This window comes from Myotis lucifugus, unplaced genomic scaffold (genome assembly GCF_000147115.1).
Source record: "Myotis lucifugus unplaced genomic scaffold, Myoluc2.0 scaffold_88, whole genome shotgun sequence".
Taxonomy (NCBI): Eukaryota; Metazoa; Chordata; class Mammalia; order Chiroptera; family Vespertilionidae; genus Myotis; species Myotis lucifugus.
In genome coordinates, this window is record NW_005871136.1 from 3,586,858 (window position 1) to 3,607,849 (window position 20,992).

General features: G+C 49.3%; 1 protein-coding gene across 1 annotated transcript in view; it reads left to right on the forward strand.

Annotated features, from left to right (window-relative positions):
- Positions 1 to 20,992, forward strand: part of HYDIN (HYDIN, axonemal central pair apparatus protein) — a 330,325-nt gene that overhangs the window by 247,285 nt on the left and 62,048 nt on the right. Inside the window, exons 42-51 of the mRNA XM_023756097.1 lie at positions 3,596 to 3,804; positions 6,207 to 6,344; positions 8,246 to 8,429; positions 10,560 to 10,701; positions 13,077 to 13,236; positions 14,319 to 14,942; positions 15,552 to 15,782; positions 17,869 to 18,071; positions 18,297 to 18,479; positions 19,929 to 20,048. Of these exons, the coding sequence (XP_023611865.1) occupies positions 3,596 to 3,804; positions 6,207 to 6,344; positions 8,246 to 8,429; positions 10,560 to 10,701; positions 13,077 to 13,236; positions 14,319 to 14,942; positions 15,552 to 15,782; positions 17,869 to 18,071; positions 18,297 to 18,479; positions 19,929 to 20,048 (2,194 nt within the window). The remainder of the gene's footprint in view (positions 1 to 3,595; positions 3,805 to 6,206; positions 6,345 to 8,245; positions 8,430 to 10,559; positions 10,702 to 13,076; positions 13,237 to 14,318; positions 14,943 to 15,551; positions 15,783 to 17,868; positions 18,072 to 18,296; positions 18,480 to 19,928; positions 20,049 to 20,992) is intronic.

Sequence of the window (20,992 nt, forward strand, 5' to 3'; positions counted from 1 at the left end):
GGAGGTAGGGGAAATGAGTAACTCAACGTGGCTTTAGAGTTCAGACTTAAATACCAGCTTCGTAAGGAAAGGAGAGGCAGTACGTCGACCTCTGGTGAAAGCCAACGATTTTTAGGAATGATGAATGAACCCTTAGGCACACGGAGGGAGGCCTGATAGTTCGTCCGGGTTGCTGCTGACTTCCAGTCTCCTCTCCTGTGATAAGAGTCCATCTTCCCCGGTTGGTGGAACTCCCAGAACAGTGATGGCGAACCAACGACACGCGTGTCAGAGGTGACACGCGAACTCATTTTTTTGGTTGATTTTTCTTGGTCAAATGGCATTTAAATATATAAAATAAATATCAAAAATATAAGTCTTTGTTTTACTATGGTTGCAAATATAAAAAAATTTCTATATGTGACACGGCACCAGAGTTAAGTTAGGGTTTCTCAAAATGCTGACATGCCGAGCTCAAAAGGTTCGCCATCACTGTCCCAGAAACAGATTTGTGGCAAATGGGTTCGTGTTGCATGCCCGTCTGTAGGCAGGTAAGGGAAGTTCAGAGAAAGCCTCTCTTTGCATGTGCCGGTTTTCAACTGCCTACAGCTCGAAAGAATCAGAATACCCAAGCGGCAATTGTGAGGTGGCACGTCCTGAACTCCTGGAGTAATATTTCGGGGTGGCACATTCTGCTACCCTTCAGCGGGAATCCTAAGCTGAATCATAATTCTGGTCCTCTTAGATTTTTGTTTTCTTCTCTGGCAAATAAACTATATTTCACTGAGGTCTTTGGAGCTGTTCGTGTCCTGTGACATATCGTGACATATGAATTTGAGCTCCCTGTCTGAGAATATAATGCCAGCCCAAAGGCATCATTGGGGAGTCTTTCTCAACAAGTGACAGGTGCCGCAGCTCGAGTAGAGGAAACCAGCCCAGGAAGTTCCACAAAGAAAGGAGTGGGATGGACAGGGCAGGATGGGACCTCGGGGAGCACGGACGTTGTAGGAGGGGTGTGGAGGGGACGCCGGGGGAGGCTGAGAGGTGAAGTGGGGGTCGGGGTGGGCGATGAGGAGAGCAGGTCTCAGGGAAGCCACCTTTGAGTTACTCATTTCCCCCCACCTCCCATGTATACAGGAAGTATACATGTTAATAAACCTGTGCTTTCTCTTACTAATCTGTTTTTCTCATCACCGGAGTCTCAGCTGAGAACTCAGAAGGGTAGAGGGAAGATGATATTTCCCTGCAGCAGGTGGAAAAGATCTGCAGGAGGGAGAGGGGCAAGAAGGGCTGTCGGGTCTCTCCAGAGCTCTGGTGGCGTCCAGGCTCCCTTCCAGCTTCATTTTCCTCGTAGCCCTCACCACTTGTTAACATACTGTTTCTTTTCCTTATTTCACTGTATGTCTCTCCCCACTAGGATGTAAGCATCCGAGGACAGAGATTTGTGTTAGTTTTCTCCACTAATGTATTCCTAGGGTAGTGCCCTGTGCATAGTACATGCAGAGTCAGGATTTATTTAAAAAATGGATTCAATCAGTAAAGGATCCTAATTGGAGATTGCTGGAAATTCCAATGGGAGGAACCCTGAGAAGAGAGGGCCTGTGAAGTTCGCAGTTCAGAGGTCACTGGTGACTTGGAACAAAACCCTTTTAATGGAGGGCTAAGCCCCAACACACATTTGCAGTTTGCTCTGGAGTCAGCAGGCTGTACCGAACAGGAAGTGATAAATCTGAACTTGCCTGTGAGTGTGCAACCCATACTGGATTGGAAGACGTAGTATGACTAAAAGACTGTAACATGACACAGTAATAATTGTTTATATTTTTCACATTATTTTATACTTACATTATATTATCTATTTTTATATTTGACTAGAGGCCTGGTGCACAGATTTGTGCGCTGGTGGGGTCGCTAGGCTCGCCCTGCGGGAATCGAGCCAAAACTGGCTCTCCGACATCCCCTGAGGGGTCCCGGATTGCGAGAGGGTGCCTCTCGGGTGACAAACCCTGGAATCAGGCTCCCTCCTCTCTGGTTCCGGGAACCGCAGCTGCCAAGTCACCGCAGCTCGGCAGCTCCTGCGTTGAGCATCTGCCTCCTGGTGGTCAGTGCGCATCATAGATACTGGTTGGAGTGTCTGTCCCCTGGTGGTCATTGTGCGTCATAGCTACCAGTTGGACAGTCAAACAGTTGGATGGTCACTTAGGCTAGGCTTCTCTCTCTCTCTCTCTCTCTCTCTCTCTATATATATATATCTATATATATATATACAGACATGCATACACATATATATATATACACATACACATATAGATATATATGCCTTTTATATGTAGTATATATTGAGTGAAATAAATTTTTACTTTTTTAATAGGGCTACTAGAAAATTTTAATTGACACACATATGTGGCTCATGTTCTATGTCTATTGGACAGAGCTGGTCTAGACCACTGTTTTGAGAAATTGGGCAGTGAAGGAAAGAAGTAAAATGATATCTTGAAAGATATGAAAGGTTAAATGAAAACTTTTGTTTAGTACGTATCAGAAAGAACTGGGTTTTTTTTGGACATGGAGGAATGATGCTATGGACAGGGGAAGGTGGAAGCATCAGAGCACAGAAGACATTCCATAGCAATCAGTGACGGTGAGGATGGGCCGGGCGGGGCGGGGCTCAGTGAAGTGAGCGGGTGTGGGTAGCAGGAGGCTGGAGTGTCATTATCAAGCGGAGCCTGGAGGGACTGGGGGTGCGGCGGGACGCTTATAAGAACCATGCTATTCTTATTCTGTGGAGCAGAACTTTGGTACGACTACCCCACCACCCTTTCTCCTCCCAGGTGGTCTATGACTCCTGCTGTGACACCCTCACAGGGCTTTTCAGAATGTGCTTCCATTTCCCTCTACCTGAAATGCATATAGTGAGAGCTCTTGAGTGAGTTCTGGGGCTTATGTGCCGATGTGGTCAACAAGGAGTAGAGAGCTGAGAGCTAGAGAAACATGGAGGCTGCCTTGCACACAGTCCATCGCATCTTAGAGTGGCAGCAGCATCCACTAGACCCTCTCCCCTTCAGGGCAGGTGGTACATCTGTGCCAAGTCAGAGGACACACGGAGACAGGGCTTGCCACTGTGGTTGGGAGGCTAAGAGGGGAACCTTTTAAATAATTACATCAACCACTGATTCTGAAAGGGAACTGCTCAGTGGTGCTTAGGGGTGGCGATCTGATTGAAAGGAAGGGCAGAGGCGAAACGAAGAAATTAATGTTAAAGCCATGTTTGCCGACAGGCACGCTGTTGTTACTCAGCCTGTGTGTTCATTTGGGCGGTGCCATCTCATGCTACTCATTGGCATCACCGCTGCCTAGAACCACAGAAGGTCAGGTGTTGGGCTCCCAGGGCAGGGCTGTCATACACCCGCAGTCTCCGAAATGATTGCCCTCTGGCCTGGAGGAGAAAGTGAGCGATTAATGCGGGATCTGAGCAGGGAAAAGCCCGGAACTCCAGGCCAGGCTCTCCGCGGAGCCGCCGTCACCCAGTCCGCCCTGTGCTCGGTCTGCCATCCCCACTGCGATTTCCTTCTTATCCTAAGGTGACTTTTCATATCAACCCACTCCCTCTGTGTAGCCCAGGAGACTACTTCGAGTCAACTTGGCATAGGACAGATACGACAGAGCAGTGAGAACCTGGGCAAGTTAACCTCAGAAACCACCCTGATAAACCCTGAAGTGAAATCTGCAAAGTCCATGCGAGGGAGCATGCTGTTTTCCAAAAACAGAGAGCATGGCTCTGGGTCTCAGAAGCAGCATCACCAGCACCCACCTGAAACGCCGCAGGTACAAACCAGCGCTCCCCAGAAGCGGGCTGGGATCCTTTCTCCTCCTCCTCTTCCTCTTCCTTCCTCCCCTCCTCCTCCCTCCTCCTCCTCCTCCTCCTCTTCCTCTCCCTCCCCTCCTCCTCCTCCTCCTCCTCCTCGTCCTCCTCCTCCTCCTCCTCCTCCTCCTCCTCGTCCTCCTCCTCCTCCTCCTCCTCCTCCTCCTCCTCCTCCTCCTCGTCCTCCTCCTCCTCCTCCTCTCCCTCCCCTTCTCCTCCTCCTCCCTCTCGTCCTCCTCCTCCTCCTCCTCCTCCTCCTCTCCCTCCCCTCCTCCTCCTTCTCCTCTTCTCCCCATCCTCCACCTCCACATCCTGCAACCAGGTCAGCACAGCTTCATTCAATGGGTGCCTTTGCCAGGCAGGCCTGAGCGCTGTCCCTGCACCACTCCTCCTGAAAGGAGGTTCATCCAGCAGGTGTTGAATAGGTGCCTTTAATAGTATAGGCACTGGGCTGAATGCTGGCAAAGTGAAGATAAATAAAGCAAAACCCCCTCCACTCAAGCTGCACTAAGAGTCTAATGAAAGAATCACACCTTCAAATGTTTGCAGTAAAATGAGATTGGTGCCCTGGCCTGTGTGGATCAGTGATTAGAGCATCGGCCTGTGCACTGGAGAGTTGCAGGTTCAATTCCCAGTCAAGGGCAGGTACCTGGGTTGCAAGTGCGATCCCCGCCCTCCGTCAGGGTGCATGTGGGAGACAACCAATCAGTGTGTTTGCAACCAATCAATGTGTTTCTGTCATATCACTGTTTCTCTCTCTCTCTTCCTCCTCCCATCTCTCCCCCTTCTCCCTCTCTTCCATTCTCTCTAGAATCAGTGAAAAAATATCTTCACTCCTTGAGTGAGGATTTAAAAAATAAAAGAAATTGGTGACAAATCGCTGTGTAAAAAGAATTAGGTTAAACCATATAAAATTGCCACTATTCAACCATTTGGGAACGTCATAGCAATTTTATATGGCTCAATTTCATACTAAAGGAATGCTAAAGATAAAAAACCATTAATATGAGTTGTGTGATGCCTACAAGAGAGTCTTGGAAAGCCATTAGGAAGTCAGAGAATTGAGCCATATGCCAAGGGACTTTGAGGACAATCTCAGGAGAATAGCAGGTGCTGAAGCCAAAGGCGGATGGATGGCACTGTGACCGACAAGTGTGTGTGACGAGTTGTCGCTTGGAAAGTAGAGTCCAGTGATGGTAGGCTTCTGAGATGTTTGAAATAAATTGAAAAAAAAAGATAAAGTGTTCATTAGAGGGGCAAACGCAGGGTCAAGAGAGTTCTTTTTTTGAAAGGAGGTCTATAAAGATGGGAAGGAAAAGTATAAGGTGATGATCCACCAAGAGGGAATGCCAGTCCAGAAGGAGACAAAGAGGGCAGGACCAAGCATCATTTCAGAGAAAGGAGCTAGCTTCTTCTAGAGTTAGTAAAGGTGAAAGCCCGACACAGCTGCAGGTGGCAGAAGCAAGGTGGAGAGCAGAATGTGGAGGAGGTCTGACTGGGTAACTTTACGATGCGTGCAGGACCCCGGGTCTTTGCCGGAATAGGGCGGAGGTTGGGTTGCAGACGACTTCCTTGCACGCGAGAGTGGCTAAGTACTAATATGTCCACTGTGAGGAACAGAACCAGGAATTGGTGGTGGACAGCAGAAAAGGTAGTCTAGAATGCTGATGGCCCAGCAAGACAGGAAGCCACACCTTCACAGATTTCACTGAGTGGCTCCTGGCAGCCCCCATTCAGAGGCAGAGAGAGACGTTTTCATCCCTGCAGGGGCAGGGTGTGCTCAGAATAAGGGGCAAGGGAGTTGAAAGTGGCATCTGTATGGGAAGACAGCCAGGTAGGGAAGAAACTACCTATGCTCTTTCATATTCTCTCATACCCAGGTAATGTGATCACCCTTTCTAAATAGCCATTGTCCAACCCTGTCATTGCCCTTTACTCCCTTACCTGATCATTTTCTCCCTGGCATTCATTACTATTTGAAATTGTCACTGATTTGCATATTCATCTGTCCCTTTTCTGTCTCCCCAACTTGAATGCAAGGACCAGACTGGCAGCAACATTGCTAGGCTTGTGTGTTGTTGTGTCCCTGGTCCTAGAGGAGACCCTGGTGCATAGTAGGTGCCCAAAGAAGATTTGATTGAAAGAACAAATGGGTGCTGTTCAGTACATACACAAAGCACCTTCCACAGTGTTCCCACTCAGAGCTTATAGCAATTCTTTGAGGAAGATAGGAATATCCAATTTTACAGATGAGGAAAGGAGGCCCAGAGAGATGATATGACTTTCCTGAGGTCACATGGCTTGTAGGTGTAGGAGTTGTCGGGACACCGAGCTGGGTTCTCACTTCTGAACCTTCTCTCCGCAGATTTCCTCCAGTCCTCTCCCCTCGGGACCCACACCGCGCCGGCTTAGTGTCAGCACCAGCATCGGGGGCGAGACCGGGCTCCTGAGCTGTGTGCTCCCTGAGGAAATGCTCGTTCAGATCCTGGCCGAGCGCTTACAGGTGCGTCCACACTCCTGCATGGAGCTGCAGGGCTCACACACCTTCCCCAGGCCGTTAATAACAATGTACCTACCTATATAGTTTAGGTAGGTACTGAGCCCTCATAGCCCACAGCAGCTTAGAACCCCGGGTCTTGGAGAGGAAAGATGGGTTTCCTCACCCTCACCAGTCATTTACGTGTCCTTTTGACAGCCATTGTCGGTCTGCTGCCTGAAGCCACTCACTTTCAAGGACCAGTGATCAGAAGAGTCACACCACAGCCCTCACTGGTGTTTTTAAAACTGTAAGGAGGAGCTGTTCAGAGTTAGAATTTGGAGACAGTTAATTGCTATACAAATTTGTTTTTAAGTGAGAAAAGCAGGTTATGTTCCATATGATTTCACTATATGTGGCATCTAAAGAATACATTAAACAAACAAAACAGAAAGAGACTCACAAAAATAGAGAACAAACCGAAGGTTGTCAGATAGGAGCGGGACTTGGGAGGCTGAGTGAAAAAGGTAAAAGGATTAAGAACTACAACTGGTAGTCACAAAATAGTCACAGGGATGTACAGTACAGCATAGGGGATATAGTCAATAATCCTATAGAATAAAGAGTTAATATGCTAATTAGACCAAACAGCAGAACGACCATCCGGACAACCTTCCGGACGAAGCTGGGGCTGCGAGGGCCGAGCCCCTTGCACAAATTTCGTGCATCAGGCCTCTAGTCTATAATAATAAAAGCATAATATGCTAATTAGACCAGACGACCTTCCGGACAAAGCCGGGGCTGCAAGGTAAGCCTGAGTCCCGGGTGCCAGAGGGAAGCTGGTGCCAGCAGCCAGGGGAAGGAAGGCCTACTCTCACATGAATTTCATGCATCAGGCCTCTAGTATTGTAATAACTATGTATGGTGCCAGATGGGTACTAGACTTATGGGGGATCACTTTGTAAATTATATAAATCTCTAACCACTATGCTATACACCTGAAACTAATATAAAATCATATTGAATGTCAATTGTAATTGACAAGTTAAAAAAGAAAGAAAAGGAGATTATGAAATAGTATATAAGGCACAATTACGTTTCTATAAAAATGTATAAATGTATATTGTACACATAGTAAAATCTCAAAGTACATGTTAACTGTGGTTATCTTTGGTAATTATAGATTTTTAGTCTTCATTTCTGAATTATTTTACAATGATATATTGCTTTTGTAAAATATATTTTTATAGATATTAAAGAGAAAGGGAGAGGGAGAGAGAGATAGAAACATCAGTGATGAGAGAAAATCATAAATTGACTGCCTCCTGCACACCCCCTACTGGGGATCGAGCCCTCAACCTGGGCATGTGCCCTGACTGGGATTTGAGCACAGCTCGAAAGAGCACAGCTCTACTGGCTTCCCTTGGGCTTTCCCAGTGATTCACTACCTTTAATCCGGATTCATGAAATACCTGCACACTTATGTGACCGCCTTGCTCAAGTGAGTTGAGAAAGGTGGTGCCTGTAACACAGCAGCAGTCCAAACATTACACAAGTCATTTCCAGGAACGACATTCCTCCTCTGCTGGGAACCTCAAGTCTGATTTTATTATATTTAAATGTGCAATTAATATTGTGCCCAGTTTGCAACAAGTCCCCAAGGGTTTATAGAGACAGCATAAACCCTTTGCTCTTCAAGTATGTACGATGAAGCTCTTCCATGACTGACTGAATATTTTTCCTTTCTCTTTATTTTATAACAGCACCTTGAATCTAGCAGGTAGTCGAATGGTACTTTTATCAGGGCTCAGTGGGTTTGCAGAACCAGTTGCAGCCCCAGAGAAAGCACTGGCAGAAGAACAGGCAGCTCTGTAGAGAACAGATGGCCCGGTGGCCATGGTAACTGCCTCTGTTCTCTCTGGTTTCAGCTGAGTGACTGCAGCCTGGGAGTGGTGTTCGACAGCCTCGACACACTCTTTGCTCGGAACGCGGCCATTGCTCTCCTCTGCCTGCTGAAGGCCATTGGCAACAGGGAGCACATCTACGTCCTCAACATGCCCCAGGATTACACAGGCATGAAGGCCCAGGAGAAAGCCAAAAAGGAGCAAGAAGGCAAGGCCCATGCCCTTCCGGACTGTCCTTCACAGGCGCTCACAAGTCTCTCCTTTGCATGTAGCATCTGCCCCTTTTAAATGCTTCCCTGGCAGGATAGCCCATTGGGCTTAAATGAAACTATTCCATTTGCCATCTCATAGGAGCCCCACCTCTGCCCCATAAGGTGGCTGGGAGTTCTTATTTCTTCCACTTTTTATGGGTGGGAACGGAGGCAGAAAGGACCTGTAGAGAAATTATAGACTAAAGGGTGGACTTGGCTCTTCTGACAACAGGCACAGTCCTCTTTTGTCCGGGATCTCACTGTTCACACTCATCTTCTCCGGAACTACAGCTGACCCCCAGGGAACACATCCCAAGTCCCATCCTGACTCAGGTGACCGGTTAGCTTGTTGGTTTTTGTTTTAGCCAACTGTGCATTTCCTGTAAAACTAGAGGTGCTGCTAAACTCTACGAAACCAAGTGTACATTTTAGCCTAACGTGTACCAGGCTGTGCGGCAGACCTTGTGTACACATTGGATGTCTTTAAATGGTGTGTTGTTCCCATTTTACAGATGAGGAAAATGAGGCTCATGGATATTATGTGAGATCACATGGCAAATTAGTAAGACCTTTCCTTTTTTTTTCTGTCATTACACCAGTCGCCTGGAAATAATTTTCACTGATTGAAAAATAGATACATGCACACCGAGTAATATTAGTGAACAAGTTCCAAATTTAGTCAGAAGCAGACCTAGCAAATTGTGGCCCCCAAGAAAGGAGGTGACACTACCCCTGGGAAGTAGATTCCTGCTCTGGCCTCCGCTCCATCCACATCACTGCCCTTCCTCACTTGGCCTTCCCTCTCTCTTCTAGAACAATCCACACAAATCATAATGCTTTTCCAGTGAAGGGAATATTCACAAACACTGAGCTCTCTTAGTTCTTAAACAGAACTCATACTGCTTCCTTATATTCTCATTCCGGGGAAAATGATTAGGAAGAATGGCCAGGCAGGGTTTCCAGCAGGATTTCAACCTCCAGGTCCCTAGTTTTCCAGAAAACTCATTTCCCCACAAGGATCAACTTAAAAGAAAATAACTCTTTTCATTTTCTCAGTTATCTGTGGATTGAAGTTTTTCACAGTTGAATTTTGAAAAAGCCCTGAGACAGCAAATGTAATAATATTATTATATCCAAATCTAATTCTTATTGAACATTTATGAATATGCCAGGCACTGGGCTTTACATGATTGCTTATTTGATCCCACAACACCCTATGAAGGGGGAATTATTATTCTTATCTGTTTCTGTCCCTTGGTAAGTGTTGGGAAAAGGACTCAAATGCAGATCTCTGAGCCCAAGGCTAAAATGAGAATGTAAGGTGAGGATATCGTGCCGGTGATGTGTGAACGAGAAGCCGGATGCCTTTGTGCTGAGTGTGAACCACACTCTGGACCCGAATCAGCAGGCGTGGAAGACGATCCTGAGTTCTGTCGCCCTGAGCTCTTCAGTGGCTGTGCTCAGAAAGGGTGACGCCAGTGGGTGGTATATTTCCTGTTACTGCTGCAACAAATTACCACAAACCTGGTGACTTAAAACAACACAGATATATTATCTTACGGTCTGGAGGTCAGAAGTCCTAAAATCGGTGTCAGCAGGGCTCTACTCCTTTGGAGGCTTCAGGAGAGAATCCCTTCCTTTCCCTTCCCTTTCCACTTCCTAGAGGACTGCTGTTTCCTTGGCTCATGATCCCTACCTCACAGCCCTCCGGCATTTGTTTCTGTTGTCACATCTACTCTCCCTCTGCTGCATCACCGCATCACCTTCTCCGACTCTGGCCCTTGGTGATTATATTGGGTCCACTCAGATAATCCAAGAAAACCTCTCCAACTTAAGTTCCTTAACTTCATCACATCTGCCAAATCCTTCCTGCCATGTCAGGGGACATATGTGTGGGCTCTGGGGATCAGGGCATGGGTGTCTTTGGGGCCACTCTTTGGCCGGCCACAGACGAAGACTGGTTTTGGGACTGTGTGAGTGAAGGAAGCCCCACCAGAGTAGGAATGCTGCTGTCACCCCAGCCACCTTTCACTGCCACACGCTGTGTGTGACTTTCCTCCCCTTCCCATCTCTGTTCCCCCACACAGAGCAGAAACAGAGGGAGGCGCTTGAAAAAGAGAAGGAGCGTCTCCAAAATATGGATGAGGAAGAATATGATGCCTTGACAGAGGAGGAGAAAATCGCCTTCAATCGAGAGGTTCAGCAGGCCCTGCGGGAGAGGAAGAAGAGGTGAGAGTCGAGGGCTGGCCCGAGCGGAGCAGTTCCCCTGGGAGCAACTTCCATGGGGCCCACAGGAGCCCATCCTGGGGACCAGGTCATCCAGGGTGGCAGCAATAGCCACAGGAGACCGGGAGGATGACCGACCGGGAGCAGGAAAACGTCCTGCCCCTCCAGGGTGGTGGGTGCTGCAGCCTTGCAGGGCCTCTCTGTTCTCCTCTCCCTCCTTCTCTCTCAGGGACACGGGGGCTGGGTGAAGGCTATGCAATGTAATAGGGGAGGGGCTTCTGGCCCCAGTGCTATCCTAGGGCTTCCATTGGCTCCCCCTGACCACTGTGCCCTAGGTGTGGTGACCAGGGACCACTCTCTTCATGTGGGCATGGTGGTTGCTCCCCAGAACTCAGCCATTTCTCCTCCTTCCCCGGCCATCAGCTTGGCCCTGGGTGGTGCTGTCCATCCCCTGAGGTCTGGCTGCTTCTCCAGCTTGATCCTCGACCTGAGTGCTCCCAGCCAGCACTGTCAGCCCCTTCTAGACCCATCGTTGGGACCACATGGGAATGACTGGATCCCCTCCACACCCCCTAGGGCCCAGCAGAGGCAGGGCTGCTATTTCAGGCTCTCAGACATAGTGGCAGTGGGATATAGGTCCTTGCTGCCTTCACATGTGCTGGGGGAAGGGGGCCCCATTCCCTACCACTCCCTAGGATTCCAGCATTGGAGGGGGCAGAGCCAAGATACTTGGCTGCGATTTTACTAGTACCTCCTTCCTTCTGCCTTTTCCTTCCACCTCCAGACCCCTCCCACTAACCCCCAAGGAGCCTGCAGGAGACCCTCAGTTCTTCTCCTGCTTGGTCCACTGTATAATGCCTGCCCTCCAGTGGTATGGAGGCCTCATTATTGGATTCCCAAAGAATCTCTTTTTCTCCTCCAGGCATTGCTTTCAGGCATTCATCTCAAGGTGGATTTAGCAAATGCAAATCTGGTCATCAAAGCTCAGCAATGACCTGTGTATCTCTCACACACACACACACACACACACACACACACACACACACACACACACATATATACACACATACACACACATACACACACACACACAGTGATGATGAGTCAGCTTCAGTGGGTGGAGAGCCACAGCAACAAGGAACAACCAGGGATTCCTAGAGATGAAAATAGATGGGTTTTGTCATGCCAGAGATGCTGTTCCCTCCTCACGTGTTCACATTGGTGCCTGGCCTTGGTGCCCGCACTGCCATTAGCAGCGACAGGCACAGCTGAATTCATAGCAGGAAGGGAAAGAAAGAGAGAGGAGAGGACTGTGGCTCTCAGGTAAACACTGTGGTTCCAAGCTAGCCATGGTAGGGACTGCTATTAAAAACACCATTTCTTGTCCTAACCGGTTTGGCTCAGTGGATAGAGCGCCGGCCTACGGACTGAAAGGTCCCAGGTTCGATTCCGGTCAAGGGCATGTACCTTAGTTGCAGGCACATTCCCAGTAGGAGGTGTGCAGGAGGCAGCTGATTGATGTTTCTAACCCTCTATCCCTCTCCCTTCCTCTCTGTAAAAAATCAATAAAATATGTTTTAAAAAAAAAGAAAGAAACCACATTAGCCTCTTTAAAAAAAACACACCATTTCTTGCTTTCTGAACATAAAATGGCAGTGTAGGAAGCTGGGATACTGTGCTGACTCATCATCACTGTGTGTGTGTGTGTGTGTGTGTGTGTGTGTGTGTGTGTGATACACAGGTCATTGCTGAGCTTTGATGACCAGAAGCTGGGATACTGTGCTAATATCAGAACAATCTCTGAGAGCTTCTTTTAAAACATCAAGCCTACTTTCAGCCATTGCCTTGCTCTCCTTGGAAAGGAGTTGGAATAGAAATACAAATTAAGTGAGAACTCTTTTTTTAAAAAATATATTTGTATTGATTTCAGAGAGGAAGGGAGAGGGAGAGAGAGAGAGAGAAACATCAATGATGAGAGAGAATCATTGATTGACTGCCTCCTGCATGCCCCCGACTGGGGATCGAGCCCACAACCCGGGCATGTTACCTTACCAGGAATCGAACCGTGACCTCTTGGTTCATAGATCGACCACTGAGCCGCACCAGCCAGGCCTAGATGAGAACTCTTAGTTGAGTTTCAGTTCATCAGTTTTGCTGAAAGACCATTCAAAGACAGATGTGAGCCATCCTTTCATCCTTTCCTTTTTTCTTTCCCTCCCTTTTTCCTTCCTCCCTTCCTAGTTTCTGAGCTTTCATTTTTTTTTCTTTTTATGCCCAAGAAGACTCTGCCACATGTCCCCCCACCCAGCAATCCCAGGCAGGGAGGGGCTTGATCCTGTGGCCTCTGAACTCAGCTTTCTCTGCCTGGTTTCATACAGGGAGCTGGAGAGATTGGCAAGGGAGTTGCATGAAAAGAAGCTACAACAGGAGCTTGAGCGGCAAAAGGAAGAAGATGAGCAAAAAAAGAAGACGAGAAAGACAAAGCAATTAGCACCAAAGGAGGAGCCAGCCCTGAAGAAATCTCAGCCCAGCCGGCAGGTAGCAACCCCCACTTGCTCCTTCCCACGAGGAGAAAGCAGAGGGGCCAGCCGTTGTAACCAGCCCTTCAGTCCAGCCCATTCCCCCCCCCCCCCAGAAAACTGACCCGATACTACTAGGTGGGTTTTATGTTGGAGCAGAAGGTAGGAGGAAAGGGACCAACATCTGTTGAGCAATGATTGTGTGCTAAGCTCTGGGCTTATGCTTCGTGCAATCCTGTCATTTTTGGCATCCTGGCCCCCACCCTTCGAGGTTCCAAGACAGGAATCCCGTTTGAGGTTGAGAGAGGGGAAGTCGAAATTCCAGGATCTCACCCAGTGATGTCCGACCACAGCCCTTGCTCTTTCCACCGTCTCTTCAAGCCCCCTGGACGGTGCTGAAGAGGCCGGTAGTAAAGATTTGCCTCCAGTAAGTTACCAAGTCAGCGACGCCCCTGTGCTCACCCAGGAGCTTGCCCTTGGTAACAGTCCAGGGAGAAGTTCAACATCAGCTTGTCCTTGCAGAACAAGGACCATCAGTGGGTCAACCTGTCAAGCTCGGAGGTCACATCTGTGTCCACTGTGATGGGGAAGGGGCCGAGCAGCCCAAGCAGCGCCCAGGTGGCCATCATGGCTGAGGGGTGCACGGGGGCTCATTCAGCGCTGTGAGTTCTGGGAGTGAAGTGACAGCCAGACTCCCAGGCAAGGTGCAGGCTGGTCCCAGTGGGTGAGCAAGAGTCCAGTGACCACAACACCCTGTGCCTCTCACAGGCACCTGAAAGCAGGTGTAGAGGGGCCATTCCGGGTCATCTTCTCCTGCTGATCCTGCAGAACACCAGCTCTCAACCAGAGTGCACATCAAAGTCTCTGTGCCCAACGCCAGGTCCCAGCGGGGCCTGTACCAAGGGAGGGCCGCAGAATGGACGTTTTGATAAAGGTCCCCTCAGTGATTCTTAGGCACAAGTCCACTGTACTTAAGTGGCTGGAATCCCGTGAGGACTTCTTACAAAACAAAACATCCTCTCGCTCTTTTTCATGTGATTCTGTGATCTGCTCTCCCTGAAAGAACTGTTTTAAGCCTTTGTTCTGTGTTTTGCCTTCTAGACTCTAACCTTTTCCAGACTAGAAGGCAAGATGGACTTGGTAGAACCAAAAGCTTCTGAGAAGGACCAGGGAATGGCTGAGAAGGACGAACTGAGCAAGAAGAAAAAGAACCAGGGGGCAGATAACAACGCTGGGTTTTCCCTGGTCCAGGATCAGGAGGACAGCGATGGGGACCTCCAGAAGGAAGCTGACAAGCCTCTGGCCCAGAAGTTTAAGACCTATGAGCTGACTCTGAAAGATATCCAGAACCTCCTCATGTACTGGGACCGGAAGCTAGGCATCCAAGTGCCTCACATGGGGGCTGAGGACATGACCCACGAGCCCGAAGACCAGCGCCAGGTCCCCTCGGGTGGGCGCAAAGGCCGCAAGGACCGGGAGAGGGAGCGCGCTGAGAAGGAGCGAGCGGAGAGGGAGCGCCTGGAGCGGGAGAGGGCCGAGCGGGAGCGGCTGGAGAGGCTCCGGGCGCTGGAGGAGCAGCCGGATGGAGGAGAGGTGGACAGGGAGGAGGACCACGAAGGGAAGAGGGACCTGGGTGTGCCATTCATCAATATCCAGACACCCGACCTTGACGGCTCCACGTGGAAGCAGGCCCTGGAGAATGACAAGCTTCCCAAAGGGGATCAGGTACAGACCCTCCTCCGGGATGGAGATGTAGCCATCAGGTAGCAGGTACTGTGCTAATGGTCGTGAAAGAACTTCTTTCTACATTAACATCTATATCCCCTTAAATCCATTCATCTCTGATACCCACCCCCCCTAGGTAAGACTAATGGCTAAAAGGGCCTTTTTCCATGTGGTGACAATCCATAAGAAGTTCCACAGATCAAAGTTATTCCATCTAACCTCCTGAAAAGCCACCTGCAGGGTGGATTTTTAATAGTGACGGTTCGGTGCTACATGCTGGCGAGGCCGGCAGATTTGGGGTGAAGCAAAAGGCTCAACCACTCAAAAACCTTTTTCCCACAAGCTTCCCACGGTAACAGAAATTATACTATGAGATAGCTCTTATGTTCCTAAAAACAAAAGATTTTGCATAAACGAAAGCCACCTTTGGCAGTGGTTATCACAGCCTTTTGTCCAGGGACAAACTTTGTCTACATTAAAACACTAGAAAGCATCTGCTGAGAACATTGAGGGGAAGGCGGGAGGTCTGAGCCACCCTGTTCTCTGGGGGAGGGGGTGAGAGGTAGCCCGCCTTCCGCGCAGCAAATTAACGAGGGGTTTTTCCTTTAGATCCTAGACTACTTGGGCCTGGGCTCCTCTGGGCTGCCCATCCCGCCTCCAGTCTTATTCTCCATAATCCCCTACCCTCCGAAGCGGCTGCCGTTGGCCCCAACGGAAATCATGAAGCATTTTATGTTTCTCATCCCACTCTCCGAAGAGCTGGCCCTGCTGGAGGAGAAAAGAGAGGCGGAATCAGAAGTAGACCTTTCGACGACCACCACCACCACGAGCTCCGCGAAGGTAAAGAGCGAGCAGGCATCCTGACCTTGGCCGTCTCCCTCCACAGGCCAGCAGCAGCGGAGCGTGGTGCTGGGTGTCACCCCGCTCAGGTGCTTCCCCTCCACCCGCCGGGGATCCTGCCGAGGACCCCGCACCAGCCTCTCCCTGGGTCTGACTTTTCCTACTTCCCGAGAGGAAAATGGAAATGACTGGCTTTCACCTTCCAACCTGTCCATTCCCCAGGCAGGGTCTAGGGAACTTGTCAGATTACTCAGAAGCTCATCTGTAAGAGAAAAGGAAGCAACACTAGTCTTTTAAAAAGATAGTGTAATGTATGCATGAAGCTAAGTAGTGTACGCAGTGCCTAAGAATACAAGAATTGACAGACACAGGTTAAGGGGACACACACCACTAGAGAAAAGACAGGTTACTGAAGAAACGGTGATGGGAAAATTGGCTATTTTATCTCCTTGCCGGATACAATGCAGTAAAATTAATTCCAGCTGGATTAAAAATATAAGCAACAAAATGAAATAATGTAAAAGTAGAAGAAAATATATACACTATGACGAAAGCAAATCACAAAGGGAAAATAGATTTGACCAGTGATGTGCAGAGGATGTGTACATTCAAAATTATGGAGGGCCTTTTCATTCCCAGAAGAGTAGGCTGGGCCAAAATTTGAATCTCTTCACATGACCTCCTACAAACCATGCACATCAGCAAAGACTAAATAAAATCAGCAGCAAATAGAGTTACCTTTAGGCCCTGCCTACAGCTCCAGTGGATGACAGAGAATGTGCCCGTCTTCAATGTATAAGCAAGCAGGAAGTCAACATCTTCGCTGAGCGGCAGCCGTGGGCAGGGCTTACTAGAGCAGGGCCCAGATGAAAAAATAAAGAAAACTTGCCACCTCAGAGGTGACTATGACTCTTTTCTGAAAATTGGCCATTTCCAGGAAAGAGTTGAGCATTCTTTAGCTTAACCATTTTAGGAAGAACTCTAGTCTATCTCCAATTGACAAAGGAAAGTTCTTCATTCTAGAAGAATGACAGCTGACATTATAGAAAGAATAGAATGAGAAAAGTATTATTCTGTTATCCGCAGTGGACAGGGGATGATTAAGGCACTCCAGTGGGTACAAAAAGCAGCAGTTTGTTGGGGAACGAGACACGCACCGGAGCCAGAGTGTCATCCCGCAGGTGACTGGTCCGCTTTGGAGGGAAAAGTCTTTCATGGCCACATCTGGCAGGCACCCCTCCAGCCACACGAACACAACTTTGCATCTGTCACTGTGGGCCAACCTGGCATTATCTGTCCCCCACTCTGGCGGAGTGTGATGCACACGGCATCCTCTATAAATCTAATCAGGCTTTGAAGCCTAATTTTCAGTGTATAGAAAATACAGGGAATAAAGGAGTAAGTTAGATGTCACTCTGAGAACAGTCAGAAAATTTCAAACTATGGAATATCCTGTAAGAACACAGAACTGGTATCTCCAATCAGTGTGACTGGGAGGGGGCACGCGGTCCCCATCAAAAGATACTAAAGAGCCTTGGCCAGTTTTGCTCAGTGGTTGGAGCATCGGCCAGCTCACTGAAGAGTCGTGGGTTTGATTCTTGGTCAAGGGCAGGTGCCCCTGTTGCAGGTTCACTCCCCATCCCCTGATTGGGGCACATGTGGGAGGCAGCCAATCCGTGTGTTTCTCTCTCTCTCTCTCTCCCCCTCCCGCCCTCCCTCCCTCCCACTCTCTCTCAGGAAAACAATGCAGGGGAAAATATCCTCAGGTGAGGATTAACAAACAAAAAAAGATACTAAAGAAACACCACAAAATGCAATATAGGAACCCAGTCCCTGCCAGAGCCAAGCTTTCTTTAGGTCTTGGCCTCCTCAGGGAATGGCCCCGTTCTGGACTTCTCTCCTCTACTTCTCTTCTACCCCGGTGTGGGGGGCCGGGCCCTGCCCGCTCCAGGCAGCCACCAGCATCCCCAGCCTGCGGCACGTCACCCCGGCCTGCAGGCAGCTGTAGGCATCTGTGTCTCCTGTTCGTACGTAAGTAAGATGAGCACGTGAGACCTTGTGCTCATTTCTGATTTAACCCCAGGAGGAGCCGAACACCTCGTCTAAAGGGAACAAGCAGAAGCCGAAAGAAAAAACAACAGAGCAGGTTCGGGATACTCTGAAGGACAAACGCCGCATCGCCTTCAACAGGAAGGGCCTTTCTGGGGCCATTTCTGGCACCGTTTCCCCCCTGTCAGACATGGACCAGAACAACTTGTCTGGGCAGCACTCCCAGGACAAATTCATCAGGTGGGCCCCCAAGTAACCGCAGCCGGGCGGGGCGGGGGCGGGGGGGAGGGGGGGGAGATGTCCAAGCCCCACGTGGAGGGGGCGGCTGTCAGGGCACCGGATGGGAACAGGGCGGCTCTGCCTGTGGGGCCCTGCAGACCGCCCTGCAGAACCCCAGCAGGACAGGACTCCTCCCGGGCAGCAAAGGGAGCATTCTCACTTGAAAAGCAGTGTGGTCATTTGCAGGTTGAATCATTTCCGGTGGATTGTGCCGGCCAATGGCGAGGTGTCGTTGAGAATGCAGTTCTCTGCTACTGATCTCGGGAACTATGACCAGACGTTCAACTTTGAGATCCTTGGAACTTGCCGCCAGTACCAGCTTTATTGCCGTGGTGTTTGCGCTTATCCATACATTTGCCAAGACCCAAAGTAAGTGTCTTTTATTTTCAAAGAAAGACAGACACATTTTAGTTCTCCTCCATGCTACTTTGAACAAGGAGGCTCATATATATATTAGAGGCCGGGTGCACAAATTCATGCACATTGAAAGGAAATTAATTAGAAGGTGGCTAGAGGGGCGGGATTGGGCGAGACGGGCTGGACATGCCCTGAAGCCAACCTCCTGCGGTCCCTCCCCATCCGGCTGCACCTGGGGCAGTACCAGGGCTTTAAGGGCATCTGCAGAGTGAGCGGGATCCCTCTGGCAGGTAGGGTCCCTTGGCCTGGCCTGTGGGGATTGGCCGAAACCGGCAGTCTGACATCCCCCTAGGGGTCCCAGAGTGTGAGAGGGCACTCTGCAAAGTTGCTGTCGCTCAGCAGCTCCTGCGTTGAGTGTCTGCCCCCTGGTGGTCAGGGCTCATCATACCTACCAGCTAGTCAGCCAGTCGGCTGGTCTGCCAGTCGCTTATCCTTGTATATATATACATATGAGTGAATTTCAGAGAGGAAGGGAGAGGGAAAGAGAGATAGAAACATCAATGATGAGAGAAAATAATTGATCGGCTGCCTCCTGCACACCCCTTACTGGGGATCGAGCTGCAACCCAGGCATGTGCTCTGGGAATCAAACCGTGACCTCCTGGTTCATAGGTCAATGTTCAACCACTGAGCCATGCCAGCTGAGCTGAACAAGGAGACCCTTAAAACCAACATGGAACTGGGACAGACTCCCAGACCCTTTTGTACTGGGCTTTAGTGTCTTGGACACGGACTAAGCCACAGGAATGACGTGATACCATGAGACTGAGATGAAGCTAATATTTGACCAGTTACTTTGCTTATTCAACCAATAAGCAAACAAACAGATTTTATATTTAGTCTAAGACATTTTATGCTGAAATAGGTGTGAATCTCCATGGGTGCACTTTTTTATGAGCCCCCTATGAACCCCAAAAAGGCACCTGGCCCAGCAGGCTAGTGGGGCAAGCACACCTCCCCGCCTCCAGGGAAGGAGCCTTTTATAGCTTGTCCACCAAGAGGGCCTTTTGCAATTTTGATTAAGGAGCCACCTTGGACGAGGAACTCAGGAACTAGTTAATATCTGCAAGAACTAGTGTTCCGTGGGATTCTTGGGAATTTTTCTAGCTGGCACACCAGAACAGGTCATCCCACTCAGTTCTGTCACCAGCCCCTCATTATGAAAGACAGTAGTGGGAATCTTTTTTCTCAAGTTCAAACTGCACTGTTTTCACTCAGGCCAGGGGAAGGGAAGGAGAAGGAATAACGGCTCAACAAAAGTCTTCAAAATTAAGAATCATCTGTCTCCAGACACCTGGACCCTCTGCTGACCAGGGAGTGTTGGGTTCCTGTAAACATCAGGGGGTGGCATTGAACTTCCTCTCAGGCAGCCTCTCCTCTTCTCTTCCTCCCCTGTGTCCAGAGTGGTATTCCCTCAGCGGAAGATGGACATGAAAGCAGATGAGATCGTCTTTAAGAAGTACATTATCAGCACGGACACGTTTTACTTTGGGCCACTGCTTTGTGGAAAATCAAGAGATAAGTAAGTGTGCCATTATCTCGAGGCAGATTTTAGACCCCTGGGTTGGGCTCACGAGTGTCACAAGCAGAGTTTCTCTGTAGACATAGCTTTTATTAATGCTGCCTCAGTCCCTGAACCACAAATTGGGAGAACTGAGTTCTTGTTCCCCAAGTTTCTGCTAAGATGAATGGGGGTGCCATTTTCCAAGATGGGAGAGCCTGGAAGAGGACCAGGTTTTGGTGAGGGGGGAGGGATAGGATCAAGAGTTCACTTTGGGATGGGTTAAGTTTGAGATGCTTGGAAGATATACCTTGCAGCCACATAAAGCAGGGAATAGGCTATACAGTTTTGGTTCTCAGAGTTTTGTTGCCTGTCCTCAAGACAACAAAAGCTATGGGTGTGGATGAGATTGCTGGTGAAGAGAGGATACAGTAAGGAGAGAAGGGCCTCAGACGGAGCCCTGAAGAATTCCACCACACTCAAGAGTTGAAGCCAGCACAGGAGATGAGAAAGAGGGCCAGAGCTATTGTCAGAAACCAGAAAAGAGTGGGGTCATGGAGCCACGAGAGGAGGGTATTATTGCCCACAGTTGAATGTTGCAGAGAAGGTAAAGAGATGAGGACATCAGTGTCCACAGGATTCAACAACATGGAGGTCCCCAGGGGCCTTAGCAAGAGCCCTTTGGGGGGAACTTCTGAAGATGTAGCCCAAGTGCAGTGATTTGAGGAGTCAGTAGAAGGTGAGAAAACGGAGGCGAGGTGTGAAGATAGCTCTTGGGGACAGCTCGGCTGTGAAGGGAATTGAGAATGGGAGGGAGACGTGGAGTCCAGGGAAGGCAGTTCATACACGGTTGTTCTTACAATGTTTGGATGCCAAGGGGAAGTAGGGAGGGAGAGGTTGGGGTTGCAGGAGAAGGTATGGGCCATCAGCTCCCTGAGACAACACAATGGGATGTGTAGGTATTG